Below are 19,826 nucleotides of genomic sequence, written 5' to 3' on the forward strand. Positions count from 1 at the left end.
GTTTAGGTTGCTGTAGAGACGTCAAACACAGCAACTCCAGAACGATGCAGGAGCGATCCAGTGACGTAACGGCGACTCACTTATCGTTCTCGCTGGTTGATAGCTCCATGTAAAACGTTGCTGGCATCGTTGCTTTTGATGTCAAACATGACGATACACGCCGACCTGACAACGAAATAAAGTTCTGGACTTCTATCTCCGACCAGCGATGGCACAGCGGGATCCAGATCGCTGCTGCGTGTCAAACACAACGAGATCGCTATCCAGGACGCTGCAACGTCACGGATCGTTGTCGTTCTCGTTGCAAAGTTGCTGAGTGTGACGGTACCTTAACACTAGAGAAGACTGGGCAGCGACTAATAGAATGGTATTTAAAGGGACTCTGTCACCTGAATTTGGAGGGAACAATTTTCAGTCATATGGGCGGGGTTTTCGGGTGTTTGATTCACCCCTTCCTTACCCGCTGGCTGCAATATTGGATTGAAGTTTTTTCTCTGTCCTCCATAGTACACGCCTGCGTAAGGCAAGATTGCCTTGTGCAGGCATGTACTACGGAGGACAGAGAATGAACTTCAATCCAATATTGCAGCCAGCGGGTAAGGAAAGGGTGAATCAAACACCCGAAAATCTCGCCCATATGACTGAAAATTGTTCCCCCCAAATTCAGGTGACGGAGTCCCTTTAGCAGGTAGAAATGCAAAATTCTACATCTGGGCAAGAAAAACTAAAATTACATCTATAGAATGTGAGGATTAGAACAAAGCAACAGCAAGTGAGAAAAACAATTGGGTACTCTAATAGATCACAGGCTACACGAGTGTGATTCAGCAGCAAAAAACGCAAACACCATTCTAGGATGTATTAAAAGAAGCATAGAGAGTCTAGATCATGTGAAGTAATTATCCCCCTCTAATCAACCTTGGTCAGGCCTACACTGGAATACTGTGCCAATTCTGGGCACCACATTTAAAAAAAAAAAATTACATTGAAAAACTGGAGCAAGTTCAGAGAAGAGATACCAGGATGGTGAGCAGACTGCAAAGTATGTCCTATGAGGAACAGTTAAAAGAATCTTGGAATGTTTAGCTTGCAAAAAAGAAGGCTACGAGGAGACTTAATAGCTGTCCACAAATATCTGAAGGGATGTCACAGTGTAGAGGGGTCATCATTTTTATGTGCACATGAAAAAAAGAGAAGCAAATGGAATCAAACTGAAAGGGAGAAGATACAGATTAGATATTAGAAAAAAAAAACTTTGACAGTGAGGGTGATCAATGAGTGGAACAGGCTGCCATAAGAGGTGTTGAGTTCTCTTTCAATAGAAGTCTTCATACGGATGCTAGAGAGACATCTGTCTGAGATGGTTTAGTGAATCCTGCATTGAGCAGGGAGCTGGAAATGATGACCCTGGAGGTCCCTTCCAACTCTAAAATTCTAAGATCTGATATTATTAGCAAACACAAGACTTCCAAAGGGTATAAGGCTATCTCCAAAGACCTTGGTATTCCAGTTTCAATGGTGTGCATTGTTATTAAATAAGTATACCAAGTATGGAGCATTCAAGAACCTCCCTGGAAGTTGGGGAAAAGATGAAAAATGACGAGAGATGTCATCGAAGGTTGGTGCGAACGGTGGAAAAAACCATGGCAAACATTAAAAGACCTGAAGGCCAACCTGGAACAGTCTGGGGTCATGATTTTAACGAGTACCATACGTTGTGCATTAAACCAAGCAGAGTTTTATGGGCGAAGGCCAAGGAAGGACTCATTGCTGAAGAAAAGACATAAAAAGGAACAACTCATATTTGACAAAAAGAGTACCTTGACAAACCACAATCCTTCTGGGAAATTGTTCGGTGGATAGATGAAACAAAAATAGATTTTTTTTGGCAATGCAAAGCAACAGTTTGTTTACAGATGGCAAAATGTAACTTATAAAGGAAAAGAACACCCTACCAACAGTTAAGCATGGTGGAGGATCCATAATGCTGTGCGGAGTCTGGTACTGGAGGCCTTGACTGTATCACAGGTATCATGAAATCAGAGAATTATCAAAGAGGTTTTAGAGCTAAATGTCCTACCCAATGTAAGAAAATTTGGTTTGAGTCGAAGATCATGGATTCTCAAGCAAGACAATGACTCAAAGCACACATCGACAAATACACAGGAATGGTTGAAAAAGAAAAAATGGACTGTTTTAAAATGGCCATCAATGAATCCTGAGCTCAATCCCATTTAAAATCTTTGGGGTGAGCTGAAATCTGCCATTGGCAAATATATTCTGCAAATATTCAAGAGTTTGAACAAACAGCAAAGGATGAGAGGGAGCAAATACCAGCTGAGAAGTCCAAGAAGCTTATAGATGTGTACAAGAAACGTTTGGAGACTGACTCATCAATGCCAACGGGTGTACAACCAAGTATTAATTAGGGGAGTCTTTATTGCTGCACATGTCGTTTATTCTGTTTCTTCATTGAAATTGGAACATGTAGCGTGAAAAATAATGTTTTATTGTGGTACTACTTTGGACCACTAATTAAAAAAATCCTGAGGATAACACTTCGATACATTTCCATTTATTTCCGAAGATATTGTACAGTCTTTGAAAATAACAAAGGGGTGCCAAAAACGATGAGCAGGATTGTATGCGGTCTGATTCTTTTAATTGAAAAGCACACCAAAACAATCTTATTTAATAGGGTTGTTCAGATGAACAATTTTTTTCTTGATCTGACCAAAAATAAATTTTTATTATAAATCTAGGAAACTATTTGATCATGTACATTTATTAATTTACCGGTAGTTGTATAAAAATGGATTTCACATGGGTGAAAATCAGGAAAAAAAATAGTCTTATGTATGAAACTCAGATGATTTCTTACACGTTGGTCTGCGGATGCTTTTACACAAAGTGCTCTCCTCTGCCACTAACTAAGGGTGAATGTGGCATCTTTCTAATTTCCAAAAGTGGTGTCATGTGCATGTTTGTACATCTATTTGTTTTTTCCTTCACCTGCTTTTGGTTGTCAAAATACAAAAATATGAGAATATAGTTTTTCTCTTCTCTAATCGAGGCTAAACCTTTTGACAGCTAATAGCTATATTTGTGGTCTGCATTTTTCGCTAAATATTTCAGGGTTAAAAGAAAACATACATATACTTTTGCTTACTGCTTAACCTGATCATGGCCGAATGTGATCTGCAAAGATCAGGCATCAAGAGATCACATTGGAAACATTCACGATATGTTGAGGGCATCTGATGTACAACAAAAGCCAAGATAAGTCATTAATGAGAGCCATCTCTATACTTGTAAGGGTCTTCTTCCCATGTTCAAAACATTTTATCTACTGAAAAAGTAACTCATTCACAAACCTCATACTGGTCTCCAGGACACAAGCGTGCAAAACCAGCTAGGCCTATAAGACAAAAAATATATATTTTAGTTTAATAACTTATACAGAAAAGTCATTAGTCTATATTAATATGTCTAGAGTTTTAGTCCATATTAAAAGGTGTTGTCCACTACTTTGACAACCCTTCTTGATCTAAAGGTTAGGCCCCGATAAAATAAATAAAAGACCTATACTCGCCTCCCTTGCTGGTACTGTTCCCGTGGTCACGGGGCTCTGGTGAGGTTGTTGCAACATGCGACCCCCAGTCAGCGCTGGCGTCACTGCCCCCATCTTCAGACAAATCAAACATAATGAGATGTCTGGGCTGCAGCTGATCTCGAACTTCCTCTTCCTGCTCAATTGGCCAGGAGGCGGGGACAGTGATGCCAGTGCTGATTGGGCACAGTGACTACAGCCCAGGAGCCCTGGAGAGAGCGAGTGCCGACAGAGCAGGAGGTGCGTCAGCACAAGGAGAGTATAAGCTTTTTTATTTTAAAATCGGGGCCAAGTGTGGGGTAGGAGAAGAAATTGTCCAAGTAGTGGACAACCACTTTAAAGTCTGTACGGAAAAGATAGACTGCAAAAATTAATCTAAGGTCAGGGCTACAGAAGTATAAGTGACCACAGGGTGGCAGCAGTGATTTTATTCGTCTATATAATTAGAAAGTGATGGTATGGTGACACATTATTTGGTGTAACAAAATGCACAATAGAGTCTCAGAAAATATCTAGTGATGTTTAGCATATCCCATGTAATAAACAGAAAGACTCTGTACAGATCATCTTTGACAACGCTTTATTAGAGCTATGCATGTATAGCGCAAAACAGAATGGCCTCACGTAATTTTAGATGCCATTGATTTAGTATGCTAGAACGGACAGTTCTCCAGCTGCTAGGACTGCTGACAATCAGTATGCCCTAGCTGTTGTGGCTCTCGGGGCAGTCCCTGAAAGGACGCAGGCTACAGACACATGAGAGCATGTCACTTTGCGTCTAGAAAGCCTCTGCTTTTCTGTGCACCAACACCTGACATTTTAGGAAAAACTGGAATCTTGGATGTGATACTTACATGCTAATAAATATTCAGGCCCCAATAAGTGTCACTCAAAAGAACCCTGAAATAGAAGCCATTACAGCACACCAGAGAGAGGGGCAAACTGGTCTAGGGGGCTGGGAGAGGAAAGGTTTTAGTAATAACCTCCTTCATTTTTAACCATACAACCCTGTGCTTAAAAGGAATAACCAAAAATTAAATTGTTAAATGCAAAATACAAAAAACACCTAACAATTCATGGCATAGTTACAATTAGCGCCTCCATACGATGAGCCTCTACACATTGGAGAACATATGTAGGATGAGACTTTTCTTCTTTTTTTTTTTCACACAAGACAAAAATTAACTGATGTGAATGCACCGCAACATGACAGAATTAACTACCTTTCATTTTGATGTAGAATTCACCTAGTAGATTTTCCATTTCAGACTCCACCGTGCACATATTCTAAAAAGTAAATTGATAAAGTTGTCAGTAAAAAAAAAAAAAAAAAAAAAATATATACACTCACCGGCCACTTTATTAGGTACACCTGTCCAACTTCTTGTTAACACTTAATTTCTAATCAGCCAATCACATGGCGGCAACTCAGTGCATTTAGGCATGTAGACATGGTCAAGACAATCTCCTGCAGTTCAAACCGAGCATCAGTATGGGGAAGAAAGGTGATTTGAGCGCCTTTGAACGTGGCATGGTTGTTGGTGCCAGAAGGGCTGGTCTGAGTATTTCAGAAACTGCTGATCTACTGGGATTTTCACGCACAACCATCTCTAGGGTTTACAGAGAATGGTCCGAAAAAGAAAAAAAATCCAGTGAGCGGCAGTTCTGTGGGCGGAAATGCCTTGTTGATGCCAGAGGTCAGAGGAGAATGGGCAGACTGGTTCGAGCTGATAGAAAGGCAACAGTGACTCAAATCGCCACCCGTTACAACCAAGGTAGGCCTAAGAGCATCTCTGAACGCACAGTGCGTCGAACTTTGAGGCAGATGGGCTACAGCAGCAGAAGACCACACCGGGTACCACTCCTTTCAGCTAAGAACAGGAAACTGAGGCTACAATTTGTACAAGCTCATCGAAATTGGACAGTAGAAGATTGGAAAAACGTTGCTTGGTCTGATGAGTCTCGATTTCTGCTGCGACATTCGGATGGTAGGGTCAGAATTTGGCGTAAACAACATGAAAGCATGGATCCATCCTGCCTTGTATGGAGCATCTTTGGGATGTGCAGCCGACAAATCTGCGGCAACTGTGTGATGCCATCATGTCAATATGGACCAAAATCTCTGAGGAATGCTTCCAGCACCTTGTTGAATCTATGCCACGAAGAATTGAGGCAGTTCGGAAGGCAAAAGGGGGTCCAACCCGTTACTAGCATGGTGTACCTAATAAAGTGGCCGGTGAGTGTATATATATATATATATCTCAAAAACATTCCCGAGTTATTAATCCAGTATCTTCATGGCAGTGTCCTTTACATAAAAGATAGCCACGCAAACCTACAGGCGTCCCACGTACAAAGTGCATTTTAATTGAGAGATCTTGAAATAAAAGGAAGATCCACAAGGTGATGAAGTATTACAGTCTACAGTTACTTACCTGTAAATGGGTATTTTCAAAACCCATGACAGCACCATCTAAGAGGCAGGATCCGTCCATCAAGGACCGGAACCCTTCAAAGAGCTGGGTCTGGCTGTAGGATAACCTTGTCGTCCAAGATTTGCTTAAAAGGGAGTACTACCCGACAAGGTCTGAGTATCACCAACTCTGAGCAGATGTTAAGGATTGTTTTTCAACTAAAGGTTCTTGACTGATGCAGAATTGATCGGTGTCAAAGAGGAGTGGGTCAGCACCTCCAGCACCATGTTCAATCCCAAGGTGTAATTTTTGGGGTAACCACTGGTTTTCATCTGTCACATGTTTTTATGACTCATTATCATTCTATTACTCACCATTATATAGAGCTCCAAGGCCGATAGCTGTACTTTAAGGGTGCTAATAGATTACCCACTATCTAGTCCTTTCTGGAGAAATTCTAAGATGGGCTCAATAGAAATATAGTTTTACCCTTGAGCTGCTGAGGAACTTTTTCCAGGTTCTACTGTAGATTCTAGTGGTTACTAGTTACCTACTTTTTAGCAACGTGGAGACTAAATTAGGTGAAAACCCTTGCTGCACCTCTCAAATTCCAAGCCGTCAAGTGTAGCCTAGTTGCCTCGGGGTGACAAAATGGACCTTCAATGAGAAGATCTGGATCTCTGGCAGTACCCAAGGATCAGTGAAAGACATCAACCTCATTCATGAGAACCATGGTCTTTTGGGCCTGAATGGTGCTATTAAAACTATCCTTGCCTGATCTTTCTCAATACTGCCGAAAAAAAACACCTTGCGATTTAGTGAGCAAAACAAGTACTCTATCGGGTCTAGTGAGTCACAATTGTGATAATCATATAATTACTTGCTCAACTGACTCCATATACATCCTCATTTGGATGTATGCACATTTAATAATTTTTAAACTCATATTACAGTGGGGCAAAAAAGTATTTAGTCATTCAGCAATAGTGCAAGTTCCACCACTTAAAAAGATGAGAGGCGTCTGTAATTTACATCATAGGTAGACCTCAACTATGGGAGACAAACTGAGAAATAAAAATCCAGAAAATCACATTGTCTGTTTTTTTATCATTTTATTTGCATATTATGGTGGAAAATAAGTATTTGGTCAGAAACAAAATTTCATCTCAATACTTTGTAATATATTCTTTGTTGGCAATGACAGAGGTCAAACGTTTTCTGTAAGTCTTCACAAGGTTGCCACACACTGTTGTTGGTATGTTGTCCCATTCCTCCATGCAGATCTCCTCTAGAGCAGTGATGTTTTTGGCTTTTCGCTTGGCAACACGGACTTTCAACTCCCTCCAAAGGTTTTCTATAGGGTTGAGATCTGGAGACTGGCTAGGCCACTCCAGGACCTTGAAATGCTTCTTACGAAGCCACTCCTTCGTTGCCCTGGCGGTGTGCTTTGGATCATTGTCATGTTGAAAGACCCAGCCACGTTTCATCTTCAATGCCCTTGCTGATGGAAGGAGGTTTGCACTCAAAATCTCACGATACATGGCCCCATTCATTCTTTCATGTACCCGGATCAGTCGTCCTGGCCCCTTTGCAGAGAAACAGCCCCAAAGCATGATGTTTCCACCACCATGCTTTACAGTAGGTATGGTGTTTGGAGGAAAAAGAATACTGAGTTGCATCCATCAAACACAACAAGTTGTGTTTCTACCAAACAGTTCCAGTTTGGTTTCATCAGACCATAGGTCATTCTCCCAAAACTCCTCTGGATCATCCAAATGCTCTCTAGCAAACTTCAGACGGGCCCGGACATGTACTGGCTTAAGCAGTGGGACACGTCTGGCACTGCAGGATCTGAGTCCATGGTGGCGTAGTGTGTTACTTATGGTAGGCCTTGTTACATTGGTCCCAGCTCTCTGCAGTTTATTCACTAGGTCCCCCCGCGTGGTTCTGGGATTTTTGCTCACCGTTCTTGTGATCATTCTGACCCCACGGGGTGGGATTTTGCGTGGAGCCCCAGATCGAGGGAGATTATCAGTGGTCTTGAAGGTCTTCCACTTTCTAATTATTGCTCCCACTGTTGATTTCTTCACTCCAAGCTGGTTGGCTATTGCAGATTCAGTCTTCCCAGCCTGGTGCAGGGCTACAATTTTGTTTCTGGTGTCCTTTGACAGCTCTTTGGTCTTCACCATAGTGGAGTTTGGAGTCAGACTGTTTGAGGGTGTGCACAGGTGTCTTTTTATACTGATAACAAGTTTAAACAGGTGCCATTACTACAGGTAATGAGTGGAGGAAAGAGGAGACTCTTAAAGAAGAAGTTACAGGTCTGTGAGCCAGAAATCTTGATTGTTTGTTTCTGACCAAATACTTATTTTCCACCATAATATGCAAATAAAATGATAAAAAAAACAGACAATGATTTTCTGGATTTTTATTTCTCAGTTTGTCTCCCATAGTTGAGGTCTACCTATGATGTAAATTACAGACGCCTCTCATCTTTTTAAGTGGTGGAACTTGCACTATTGCTGAATGACTAAATACTTTTTTGCCCCACTGTATCTAATAAATTAATACGTTATCAGTAGTTTTTATTCAGATACCCTTTTTTTTCCCTTTCCCCGTCCCTTATATTCTACCATTAAGACACAATTAAGTTTTGGGGCACTTCCAAAAGTCCTTCCCCAGACACAGGTATTTTATATTCTGTAGTTGGGAAAGGTGATAAAATGCTCTCTTCATTACCGATGCTTGTTTGGACCTTACTCAGCTGGGGTTAAAATAAAACTGGAGGAGAATCTTAGTCTCTATGAGAATGTGAAATGCAATGGATGTACAGGGCCATACTAGTATTGTCCATTAGGGAAGCTCAGACATCAGCTCTGCTATAAATCATGAATTAGAGTGTCAGGCATTTCTTCAGCTTGTTCTTTCTTACACTGCAGAAACAATGCTTCCAAAGAGGAGTGAAGGCCCATTTTGACAGGCTCATCATTGTTTGAACGCTTGTTCCCTGATTAACAATTATCAGCCCATCTAAAAAGGCCAGCAATCACCCTACAAACAAACAAAACTCTTGTTATTGGGTGTACTGATTTTTAAGAATGTTTAAAAATAATCGTCACCGGCAGCAAATCAGCTTGTCCTGTCAATAGCATGATATTCAGCACACACAACGATCTATGCAGACGGAACGATCGTGAATATGAAGTCTGGGAAACCTAGGCCATTAAATATCCACTGATCCACTTAGTTGTAGGTAATTGAAAGTCTTTAGAGATTGAGATCAAGGCGCGTGAACCCAGCCTACATGTAGCACAGCTTTGTGGAGTAGCCACAGACGGAAGTCATGGAACAGCATTTCAGCTATAACACAAGTCTAGACAGGGCAGGAAAACAAATCAGATTTCTGGACAGTTTATGCCACACGATATATGGAATATAGTGCTGCCCCAACAGATTTCTAGAAACAGAGCTCATGAAGTGGGGAATGAATGGACCAGAGGACAACATGTAAGGACCTACCTCAGTGTACTCTTTGTAACTCTTATTTATTTCAGACAGACTCTCCCGTGCGGCCCTGCTTGAAGGTGAAACAGCAAATGCCTGCTTCATTTTACATGCTCCCTCACGTAGGCGTCGCTGGATGCAATACGCTTCATACAATTCATCAAACTTACAAAAAAAAAAAGTGGATATTAGACACTAGATATATTGTAAGATTTATACACACATGGCCAAAAAGACAGCAGCAGGTAACAGTTTCAGTACGTGTAGCAGCATTTCTATCCAACCAGTTTTGAAAAAAAAAAAAAAAAGTGTAGGATCCTTTATTCACCCATAGAAGCTACATTTCAGTTCTCTCCAGAAGGCCTTACTATACATATCTATATATAAGAGGCATCGTGATTACTCGCTAATCCCACCCCCTGCACAGTAGCTCCGCCCCCACATCACCACACATAATCCCGCCCCCCACAAATCCCGCCACATCACCACACAATCCCGCCCCCCCAACACATCACCACACATAATCCTGCCCCCCACCACATTACAACAGATAATCCCGCCCCCCCACCCCATTAACACATAATCCCGCCCCCCACCACATTACCACACATAATCCCACCCCCCCACATCACCACACATAATCCCACCCCCCCACTACACATAATCCCACCCCCCCACCACATCACCACACATAATCCCACCCCCAACACATCACCACACATAATCCCACCCCCAACACATCACCACACTATTGTTATTAACTTCATTTTAAGTTAATTTACCACCTGCGTAAGCGCTATTGAATGTTGTCATTATTTACTTTAGGTTAATCACCAGCAGCGTTAATTAGATAGCAATGAGCGTGCCGAGCGTTAGCCGGCTGGAAACATCTAGTTTGTTTCATAAAATCGAATGAAACTATCACTAATCATATTGGACTAAATGTTGGTGACTTCTGATGACCTGCCCCAAACCTCTCCTTATATTTAGGGTGTGGGGAATAAAATTACATACATATCTGATCTCGATACTTTGAAACAATCTTAATTTTTCAGACTATTATAATTGTAGCTCAATTAAGATCCTTAAAACATTGCAAGAAACTCTTAGACTGCATTGTTGATTCTTCATAGAAGAAATGAGATGTTATTTGGAATTTCTGTCCCCTACAAAACCATCCACAATGAAAAGTAAATTATATCGGTTTTCAATAAAGAGGAAGAATACTTGGAAACATTGCAGGACTCAGGGCAACAGGTGGCACCAGAGAAGGAGAAGCGGATATGTGCTGCCTACAACACAACCAACCACAAGACAGCTGGAAACCCTGTTATTTAGCAGAAAAAAACACTATTTATAGCAGCTCCGTTACATGGAGTTTTAAGGCTGTTTCCGAGGAGAAGCACAAAGGAAAAAGCAAGATGGAGATGCACAGTTACCTTCTAAGGCCCCGTGCACACGCTGAGGAATTTGCTGCGGATTTTTCCGCTGCGGAATTGGAAAATCCGCCATGCAAAACCACTGCGGTTTTCACTGCGGATTCTTCTGCGGGTTTTCAACTGCACTTTCCTATTGGTGCAGGTTGAAAACCGCTGCGGAATCCGCAGAAAGAAGTGACATGCTCCTTCTTTTCCGCAGAGAATCCGCGCGGAATTTTCTGCATCGTGTGCACTGCGGATTTTGTTTTCCATAGGGTTACATTGTACTGTACACCGTATGGAAAACTGCTGCGGATCCGCAGCGTCAAATCCGCTGCGGATCCGCAGCAAAATCCGCAGCAAAATCCGCAGCGTGTGCACATACCCTTAGCAATTTACTGCATTGTGCTCCATCTGCAGGAGACAAGATAAGCTTCCATTGTCACCTAAAAGCCCCGAACAGTCATACAGTGTGTGCAATTCCAATCTGCCTCTAATGTTTTTACCCAGTAAACATACAGCGACTGTATCCAGATTTTTAGGTCTGCAAATGTATATGAAGCTGTATTGGTTAAAAAATGTGCATCTGAGCAGTGCCTTCATTAGGGGTAGACAACCTGGTTTTCTGCAGTTTAGCGTCAGTCTGTGATTACATAGCATTCCAGGAGAACAGTAAGGCTACGTTCACATTTGCGTTGTGCGCCGCAGCGTCGGCGCCGCAGCGCACAACGCAAACGAAAACGCGGCAAAACGCACGCTAAAACGCTGCGTTTTGCGCCGCATGCGTCGTTTTTGGCCGCAAGTTGGACGCAAAAAAATGCAACTTGAAGCGTTTCTTGCGTCCAACGCTTGCGGCCATGCGGCGCAAAACGCAGCACAACGCATGTCCATGCGCCCCCATGTTAAATATAGGGGCGCATGACGCATGCGGCGCCGCTGCGGCGCCCGACGCTTCGGCGCTGACCGCAAATGTGAACGTAGCCTAAACCAGTTCATGGCCAAAAGGACCAGGGGCAATTTTTGACGTTGAAGTACTTCAACAAGACTTTGAAACAAGACAGCTGGTTTAGTTTACAAAAAAAACATTCCTACTTATGGGCATAAGTACCATGGTAGCAGACATGCTCCTATGGGGTCAAACAACAAAAACGAGTCAGAGAAAAGGCAAAGTAAGTATTGAATGAACACTGAAAGGGGGAAAACAAAACCGCCTGCACCCTCACTGTGAATGTGCCCATGAGACGGAACGCTCCTGACCCTCCCATACACATGAACACATGGCTTGACCATACGTATGTTTTCATGAGAGTAGGGAGACTCCCAATCTCAGTCAGATCTAGAGGGAGTGGCCTTCCCTGAAAACAAACTGTTTAAAGAGGATCTATCATCAAGTGAAGAGAGGCGAGTTTTTACTTTTCTTTTACTCTTGCTGCCCTCATATCTGCCATACACTTCCAGAGTGGAGTGGATCATTAAGGCTGTGTGCACACGTTGCTGATTTTTTGCGGTTTTTTTCGCGTTTTTCCCCCATAAAAACGCTATAAAACCGCAAAAAAAAAACAGCATACAATATGCATCCCATCATTTAGAATGAATTCCGCATGTTTTGTGCACATGATGCATTTTTTTTTCCGCGAAAAAAACGCATCGTGGTAAAAAACACAGCATCAGCATGTTCATTAATTTTGCGGGGTTTTTTTGCGGATTTCCCACTTAAAATGCATTGTGAAATGTCCAGAAAAAAACGCATCAAAAACGCACCAAAAACGCGGCAAAAAAAGCATGCAGATTTCTTGCAGAAAATGTCAGGTTTTTCTCAGGAATTTTCTGCAAGAATTCGTGAACGTGTGCACATAGCCTAATAGTAGTTCGTGGCTCCCACATTCCCTGGGGGCATGTATTTAGGTTGCTCTGCATTATTTATCAGTGTGCCACAACCCCTTGTAAAAACTAGAAAAAAGACCACATTGCTGAAACCATATGGCGGATTTAAGAAAAAAAACAAATAAGCGTAATACTCAGGGGAACGGCAGGATAAAATGTTAAGTGCAAAAGCACGCTTCCTGACGAAGCCACAGCTGGTGGCTCTGCAGGGACATCCTCTGGGGTGCTCCTGTGGCACCCCATACACCATGTCACAAGGTAATCTAGCCACTTATTAGCATGGCATATCTTGGATTTTACAAATCCTTCATTATGCTGATTGATGTGAGGATACGAGCTTTGCTGATTGTATGAGCACTTATTACCTATAAGCCGTTCTCCTTTACCTTTTCTATACCACTGTTGTGACCGACCTGTGCAATAAGTATACTATATATAAAAGCTCTTTTTTTGCACGCTTTATAAAGACCAGTCATTTTTTCGATCTATAGATCTGTCGCTATTTAGCATAACTGCATCATTCATGCATATTTATTGGCGTTGACTCATTGTATGAGAATGGCTGGCCATTTAGATCTCCTGTACTTCCTTACCAGTTGGGTACCCATATATTGATTGGGTTTCCACCTATAACCCCAGGTTTAATTCGAGCATAGGTTATTTCAATATATCATTGTCTATTCTTGAATGGTCGTTTGGACTACATGGGACATACCATCTCACAGGAGCATCCCAGAACTTTATATCTTTACCATCCCTGGGACCCCCCCTTCTTTCCATTAGTCTATACTTTTAGCTGTACTTCTGCATTCAGCCCATATTAGTTAGGCCTCTTTCACACTAGCGTCGTGCACTGCACGTCGCTAGGCGTCCTTTTGCAGAAAAAAACGCATCCTGCAAAAGTGCTTGCAGGATTTGTTTTTTCTCTATAGACTTATTAGCGACGCAGTGCAACGCACTGCCACATGTCGCAACCGTCGTGCGACGGTTGCGCCGGACCGTCGCCACCAAAAAACGTTGCTTGTAACGTTTTTTGGTGCGTCGTCTGCAGCATTTCCGACAGCGCACCTCACAATGGGGCAGCGGATGCATTGAAAAACAGCATCCGCTGCCCCCGTTGTGTGGCGCTTTCACAGCTAGCGTCGGTGGGCCGCAATGTCGCATACTGCTGAATATGGTTGTTGTATTTGTTATAGTTAGGTCCATATATATTTGGACAGAGACAACATTTTTCTAATTTTGGTTATATACATTACCACAATGAATTTTAAACATAACAATTCAGATGCAGTTGAAGTTCAGACTTTCAGCTTTCATTTGAGGGTATCCACATTAAAATTGGATGAAGGGTTTAGGAGTTTCAGCTCCTTAACATGTACCTCCCTGTTTTTAAAGGGACCAAAAGTAATTGGACAATTGACTCCAAGGCTATTTCATGGACAGGTGTGGGCAATCCCTTCATTATGTAATTCTCAATTAAGCAGATAAAAGGCCTGGAGTTGATTTGAGGTGTGGTGCTTGCATTCGGAAGGTTTTGCTGTGAAGTAAACATGCGGTCAAAGGAGCTCTCCATGCAGATGAAACAAGCCATCCTTAAGCTGCAAAAACAGAAAAAACCCATCCGAGAAATTGCTACAATATTAGGAGTGGCAAGATCTACAGCTTGGTACATCCTGAGAAAGAAAGCACTGGTGAACTCATCAATGCAAAAAGACCTGGGCGTCCACAGAAGACAACAGTGGTGGATGATCGCAGAATAATCTCCATGGTGAAGAGAAACCCCTTCACAACAGCGAACCAAGTGAACAGCACTCTCCAGGAGGTCGGCGTATCAATATCCAAATCTACCATAAAGAGAAGACTGCATGAAAGTAAATACAGAGGGTTCACTGCACGGTGCAAGCCACTCATAAGCATCAAGAATAAAAAGGCTAGAATGGACTTTGCTATAAAACATCTAAAAAAGCCAGCACAGTTCTGGAAGAACATTCTTTGGACAGATGAAACCAAGATCAACCTCTACCAGAATGATGGAAAGAGAAAAGTATGGCGAAGGCGTGGTACAGCTCATGATCCAAAGCATACCACATCATCTGTAAAACACGGCGGAGGCAGTGTGATGGCTTGGGCATGCATGGCTGCCAGTGACACTGGGTCACTAGTGATTATTGATGATGTGACACAGGACAGAAGCAGCCCAATGAATTCTGAGGTATTTAGAGACATACTGTGTGCTCAGATCCAGACAAATGCAGCAAAACTGGTCGTTGTTTCATACTACAGATGGAAAATGACCCAAAACATAAAGCCAAAGCAACCCAGGAGTTTATTAAAGCAAAGAAGTGGAATATTCTTGAATGGCCAAGTCAGTCACCTGATCTCAACCCAATTCAGCATGCATTTCACTTGTTAAAGACTAAACTTCAGACAGAAAGGCCCACAAACAAACAGCAACTGAAAACCACCGCAGTGAAGGCCTGGCAGAGCATCAAAAAGGAGGAAACACAGCGTCTGGTGATGTCCATGAGTTCAAGACTACAGGCAGTCATTGCCAACAAAGGGTTTTCAACCAAGTACTAAAAATGAACATTTTATTTAAAATTATTGAACTGTCCAATTACTTTTGGTCCCTTTAAAAACAGGGTGGCACATGTTAAGGAGCTGAAACTCCTAAACCCTTCATCCAATTTTGATGTGGATACCCTCAAATGAAAGCTGAAAGTCTGATCTTCAACTGCATCTGAAATGTTTTGTTTAAAATTCATTGTGGTAATGTCTATAACCAAAATTAAAAAAATCTTGTCTCTGTCCAAATATATATGGACCTAACTGTATAATAAACTTTTCATATTTCTACTTTGAACCACTTTTGTGTTTTGGTCTCCCCATCTCTGTCAGTCTTAATGTAGAATTCATCTAATAGGACTTTAGTATTTATTATGCCAGAGCAGCCTCCTTTCAGGTTTAATTGATCACTTAGTGGTATATTGTTCATTATAGGTTAATAAGAGCAAAACAGATCTCTGATGAATTTGTGACAGGTCCCCTTTAAACTGAAATTGCTCTCCAACGATAACTACAGAGTTGTTTATATACCGAAGAAAATATTATATATACACATACTGTACATACATACATACACACACACACACATAAATCGCGCATGACTCCGGCAGCTGCTGTAGAACGTGCATTTTAATGAGTGGTGGAGGAATAATCTGATAGCAATCATGCAGTCTGGTCTATTACCCATGATCAAATTATTTAGCAGGTAATTATCATGGATTCCGTGCAATATCTTTATTAATTGGTATATACAACAACTTTTTCTACCACTTGGGTGATCATTGTAGCCTGCTAATCACTCATTACTTGACATATGACATGTTGATAAAATCCCACTCTTATCTTTTCCCTGTGATCATGGACTTAATTATCTGCAATACAGATTGCTTCTTTTTATTAAATGTATCATTTACTTCAATTACTTTTTATAGTCTCTTCCCATGCTACACTGATTTTTTTTAACTTGATTTGGGTGATTTATGGTGGCCTTTATATATAAGCATTTATAATTTTATTTGTGGCTATATTTTTATTGTACGTTACCTCGGACTTCATGGAATACTTTCTTTGGTGTATATAGTTAATGTAGTATTTAGTGGCATTCAGATTTTCATTTATATTGATTATTTACTGAAACTTCCTCTTAAATTAGGCTTCTAAACTATAGGGTGGTGTAGGAGGCGACTACTAAAATGATTAGATGCGCTCATTATCACTTATCAGTCGGGAGCAGGTGTATGGAGCGAGCTCAGAGGCCGAGCCCGCCCTATACCCGGCAGATAGAGGCAGATCCTGGCTGTGTGTCAAGTCCATTAACATCCATCCACAGCTATTAATCTGTAAAATGCCACTGTCAATCTGTGCAAGCAGCATTTACAGTGCGCCAGTACAGAAGAGCACCATTTCACTTACCCTTCCCCTCAAGACGCGATCAATCACTCAAGTACTGTACTATCAAAGAGGATATAGTTCCTTTCCTGGGCAGATACCTCAATAATAGTGGGTGTTAGTGAGGCTCCTGACTATCTACAGCTAGTATAAGGAGGACTAGTTTTTTGTTGCCCCTTTTAAATTTATGAAAACAAGGGCAGTCATAGGCGATGTTACTAAACGAAATTATTCCTGGTAAGCAGAGCGGGGTCCTACAACCTGCCACAGTCCACTCACTGGGCAGCATCAGTTATTAAGCAGTTAATTAAAGCAGATTCCAAACGGTAACTGCATCGTATGGGTATGTGCACACAATGTCTTTTTTCAGTTGTACTCTGCCTGGAACATGCCTGAAAAAGTGCTCAATAAATTTTAACTATAATTACTGTAACATATGTAGAGCTAATAGTTTTGACATTGCTACGCATATGTTCCATCTTTAACTACTTCAGGTTTCAAAAGTCAAGAAGAGATGAAAAGAATGGACCTGACCATTCTTCAGGCGGCTTCTGTTTGGAAGCTGCCACTATCTTACAAACAGTTAGGTCCAGAAATATTTAGACCGTGATAATATTTGGCAATTTAGCTTTTTACCAAAACATATTCATGATATAGTTATATAATCAATACAATCTTAATGTTCAGACTCTTCGCTTTAAATTTGAGCATTTTCCATCCTAATTGGAGTAAGGGTTTAGGAATTAAAACTATTTAATATGTAGCTGCCTCTTTTTAAAAAGGGGCCTAAAGTAATTGGACAGTTATCACACAAGCTCTTTAAATGGTCTGCATGGGCTATTTCCTCGTTAATTCATCATCAATTAAGCAGGTAAAAAGTCTGGAGCGGACTTCAGGTGTGGCAATTGTATTTGGAAGCTATTGCAGTGATCCCACAAGATTTTGGAACATTCTGTGGGGAAAAAAAAGTGCGTTGGGGAGAGAGGGAAAACAAAAGGGCCTGGATGACAACAGAAGACAATCATGGTGAATATTGCAGAATCCTTTCCATGGTGAAGAAAAACTCATTGAAAAACATCCTCCAAGTGAAGAGCACTCTCCAGGAAGTAAGTGTTTCAGTATCTAAGTCTACCATAAAGAGAAGACTGCATGAGAGCAAATACAGAGGGTTCACCACAATCAATCTTAAAAATAGAAAGGCCAGATTTACCAAATAAACATCTAAAAAACCAGCCCAGTTCTGAAAAAACATTCTTTGGACAGATGCAACTGACATCAACCTGTACCAAAATGATGGGAAGGAGGAAGTATGGAGAAGGATTGGAACGGTTCATGACCCACATCCTCTAAAACTTGGTGGAGGCAGTGTGATGGCTTGGGCATGCATGGCTTCTAATGGCACAGGGACACTAGTGTTTATTGATGATGCGACTGAAGACAGAAGTAGTCGGATGATTTCTGAAATGGACAGGACTATACTTTCTGCTCAGATTCAAATGCAGCAAGGTTGATTGGATGGCGCTTCACAGTACAGATGCACCATGACCCAAAACATACTGCAAAAGCAACCCAAAGGCAAAGAAGTGGAAAATTCACCCCACTGAGCAGCATTTCACATGCTTAAAATTTAAGACAGAAAGACCCACAAACAAGAAACAACTGAAGTCAGCTGCAGTAAAGGCCTGGCAAAGCAGCATAAAGGAGTAAACTCAGCGTTTGGTGTTGACCATGGCTTCCAGACTTCAGATAGTCATTGCTTGCAAAGGATGCTCTACAAAGTATTAAACATGAACATTTTATTTACCGAAAAGTTAATTTATCCATTTACTTTTGAGCCCTGAAATGAGAAGGCTTAGTAGAGAAACGGTTGCAATTTCCAAAGGTTTCACTGGATATTTTTGTTAAACCACTTTATTTAATCCTGAAAGTCTACACTTCAATGGCATCTCATTTGTCTCATTTTAAATAGAAAAAAAAAAAGTGGCATGCAGAGGTCAAATCATGAATATTCGGTCACTGTCCAAATATTCCTGGACCTAGCAGTATAAAATGTAACAAAAAACCCCAAAACCAATGAAAGCAAGGAAACAGATGTGGTGTGTGTGTTACGTATAATAACCATCCCAGTTTGGTATTGCTGCAGTCATTCTGACAGGTCATTTTTACTGCACTATGAATGTTGTTAAAAAAGAAAAAAAAAAAAAAAAAAAACACACAATAGCTGAATTGAGTATTTTTTTTTTAACCATTTAACTACCCGTATTTTTCGGACTATAAGACACTTTTTTCCCGCAAAATTTGTGGGGAAAACGGGGGTGCGTCTTATATAGTCGAAATGTACTTACAGTTAGCGTGGTGGCAGTGGTAGTTGGGCAATTCTTCTGGTGATCTGACGCTGCAGGGCGATGATCTTGCTCCGGATCCCAGCCTAGTGCGGGGGGCTCTGGCAACATTTTGTGAAAGCCCAAAGCCCCCGAACTTCTATTGCCTCGATGCTGTGGCCTCTGGGAAAAAGGCAAGCCGGAGGCGGCAAAGGCGCAGATTGAGATGTCGGCTTTGAGATCTCATTGCAGAGGTCCCAATCTGCGCCTGTGCTGCCTCTGGAGGCCATTTTCCTGGAGCCCACAGCATCGAGGCAATAGAAGTGCGAGGGCTTCGGGCTTTCATAAAATGGTGCCGGAGACCCCACACCACCGAGCACTGCCAAACCTGCAGCAGCAGGCTGGGATGGGAGCGAGATAGTCGCCCTGCAGCACCAGACTGGGATGGGTTTTCCCGGAGACCACCGCATCACAGCAATGGATGTCCGGGGGCTCCGGGCTTTCACAAAATGTTGCCGTAGCCCCCTGTACCGCTGAACCTGCACACCAGTCTGGGTCACATAATCTCCGGACCACCAAACACCCCCTGTGACTCCACTGCCTATCCCCACGGGTAAGCTGAATTCAGGACTGTAAGACGGACCCCCATTTAACACATTAATTTCCTCCCCCATTTTCCTTCTGAAAATTTGGGGTGCATCTTATGGTCCTGTGCGTCTTA

The 19,826-nt window shown here is 41.8% G+C and overlaps 1 protein-coding gene across 9 annotated transcripts in view; it reads right to left on the reverse strand.

Annotated features, from left to right (window-relative positions):
- The window catches only part of RIPOR2 (RHO family interacting cell polarization regulator 2), a 254,439-nt gene that overhangs the window by 95,832 nt on the left and 138,781 nt on the right, over positions 1-19,826 (reverse strand). For all 9 annotated transcript variants that reach the window (XM_077269995.1, XM_077269990.1, XM_077269993.1 and 6 more), the window contains exons 7-9: positions 9,544-9,693; positions 4,834-4,897; positions 3,375-3,418 (exon numbers count right to left, since the gene is read on the reverse strand). In XM_077269995.1, coding sequence (XP_077126110.1) covers positions 3,375-3,418; positions 4,834-4,897; positions 9,544-9,693 — 258 coding nt within the window. The remainder of the gene's footprint in view (positions 1-3,374; positions 3,419-4,833; positions 4,898-9,543; positions 9,694-19,826) is intronic.

This window comes from Ranitomeya variabilis, chromosome 6 (genome assembly GCF_051348905.1).
Source record: "Ranitomeya variabilis isolate aRanVar5 chromosome 6, aRanVar5.hap1, whole genome shotgun sequence".
NCBI lineage: Eukaryota > Metazoa > Chordata > Amphibia > Anura > Dendrobatidae > Ranitomeya > Ranitomeya variabilis.